The sequence below is a fragment of the Alligator sinensis genome, unplaced genomic scaffold (assembly GCF_000455745.1).
Source record: "Alligator sinensis unplaced genomic scaffold, ASM45574v1 scaffold880_2, whole genome shotgun sequence".
Taxonomy (NCBI): Eukaryota; Metazoa; Chordata; order Crocodylia; family Alligatoridae; genus Alligator; species Alligator sinensis.
Window position 1 is genome coordinate 367,967 of NW_005842934.1, and position 2,048 is coordinate 370,014.

The window sequence follows — 2,048 nt, forward strand, 5'->3', positions numbered from 1 at the left end:
CCCCCCCAAACTGCTTCCCTTCCACAGATTTATCAGCGTGGTGCTCTTTACATGTGCCAGAAGAAAAAATCCCGAGATTTGATCTCTTGATATCAGGAAATCCTGAGTCAGAGTTCGTTTGACTTGGAAATTGGGAGTCTCATGATTTTTTCATGAGAGTTGGTGTTACTGCTTACCTCAGGTGAGCAGCTCCGGATAAAGCTCCTAGAGGCACCTGCAGCTGGACCTGACCTGCCCCGAGGGTGCCTCACCTTTACTGCAGTTTAACCCAAGGCAGGCGACAGACGTCTTTGTGCCGTGAAGACATCTGCATTTCTGCCAGCGCCGCTACAACTCTGACTGGCTCCCAGCAGCACTTGTAACTGGGACATGCTCCTGCAGTACACAAAAGCCAATTGTCAAGAGAAACGCAGCCAGGCCACAGCTCAAATCTAGCCCTCCTCCCTTCTTCTAGTCTAACCCTGCAAGCCACCAGGGACCTCAGCTGGTGTCTCCTCCATGAAGCCATCACCATGGGTGTGTATTTGGCATGTGTCATGGCCAACTGCTCCTTCTTTGAGCAGAGAGAGACCCTGGCGCATGCCTACCTGGAGTGTGCCAGGCTGCCACCCCTTCACCGGCACCTCCAAGACCTGAGGTCCTGGCTGCATGTCTCCCTGCACCTTTTCATTTACTCCCTCCCCATCCACAGCCCCACCAAGTCCTGGGACCTCCTGGTCAACCTCCTCCTGGCCCCGGCCAAGCTGGCCGAGTATCTTACCAGGAAGGAGGCTCTGGCTGCGAGGGTCCCTGGGGACTGTAGAGCAGCTTTCCTTGTCCCAGCTCATTCCCGTCTCTGGGCAGAGTATCACTGGGCAGTGTCCCCTGGCTCCTGGGACTCATTTGAGGGCCAGTGGGTGCTGTCCAGTGCACTCTGCTCAGTGCCCCGCCCTTGACGAACTAGATATTACTCTTTGACCTCCACTCCTGTCCCCGTTTTCATTATTATTTGTCCCAAGTAATTTGTAACACATCATTAGTGGCTGCCTGTACTAAAGGGGGCTTATAGTTTCCTTGGTGGGCACCTGGGCCGGTGTTTGCACTTGTTCGAGAGCCGGCAGGCCCTGTCCAGTGTGCTTTGCTCAGCGTCCCCCCCATGTGCTGTTATTAGCCTCTGCCCTCCACTCCCACCCCTGCTTGGTCCTTTATTTGCCCCAAGCAACCAGCGATGTGCCCTTAGTAGCCCGCCTCGCCCGGAGGGGCTTATAGCTCTCCTTGTCGGGCTTCGGCCCACGTCCTGGACCGGCACATTGGAGGCTGCTCTGAAGCACAGAGCGTGCAGAAGGAGACGGCGTGGCGGTGCAGCCACGTGGCGGGCGGCGCTGGCCTGCAGCCAAAGGAAGGGGCAGGCCCAATGACGCCCGGCAGTGCTCTGCAGTCCTGGGTGCAGCCCCGATTCCAAAGGGGTGCCAGCGCTGTCGGCCCAGAGGAGGGAGGCGCGGGGCACAGCTGAAGGGCACTTTCCTGGGATCTCAAGCCAGCACGGGCTACAAACCCGGGGCCGGTGCCCAGGTGTCCCCGCTCAACGCGAGTCACTCGGCTAGAGCCAGCCAGCAGGGACTGCCACGCACACCGTCGTCGTTAGGGTCCAGCGTGAACATGGCCACGAGGGAACGGAGCTCCCACCCCCACGAGGCGCCGCAGAGCAAGTTGCTAGGCAGTGACGTGAAGGCGCGCCACACTCAAAATGGCCGCCCGCGCCGAGACGCAGGAAGCGCGCCACACACAAGATGGCTGTCCCCCGCCGAGGGGCAGGAAGCCACTTTCCCCGGAAGCGCCACGCTCAAGATGGCGGCGCCCCGGGACGGTGCCCGGCAGGGGCCAGGCGGCGGCGGCGCATGCGCGTGGTGGAGCTGGGCCGCGCCGCAGTGACTAAGATGGAGGCCGCGGGAATGGTGTCGGTGCCGTGGGCCGGGGGCCGCGCTCCGGGACAACTTTGCGCGCTGCGGGCCGGGCCTGGGCCGGGGTTGCAGCTGGACCTGGACCTCCAGGCCGGCGGCGGGGAGCCG

At 61.4% G+C, this 2,048-nt stretch overlaps 1 protein-coding gene across 1 annotated transcript in view; it reads left to right on the top strand.

The window, feature by feature from the left end:
• The first annotated feature begins 1,726 nt into the window (after window positions 1-1,726).
• The window catches only part of PSMB4 (proteasome subunit beta 4), a 3,878-nt gene continuing 3,556 nt past the window's right edge, over window positions 1,727-2,048 (top strand). The window contains 2 exon segments of the mRNA XM_025192490.1: window positions 1,727-1,777; window positions 1,779-2,044. Of these exon segments, the coding sequence (XP_025048275.1) occupies window positions 1,727-1,777; window positions 1,779-2,044 (317 nt within the window).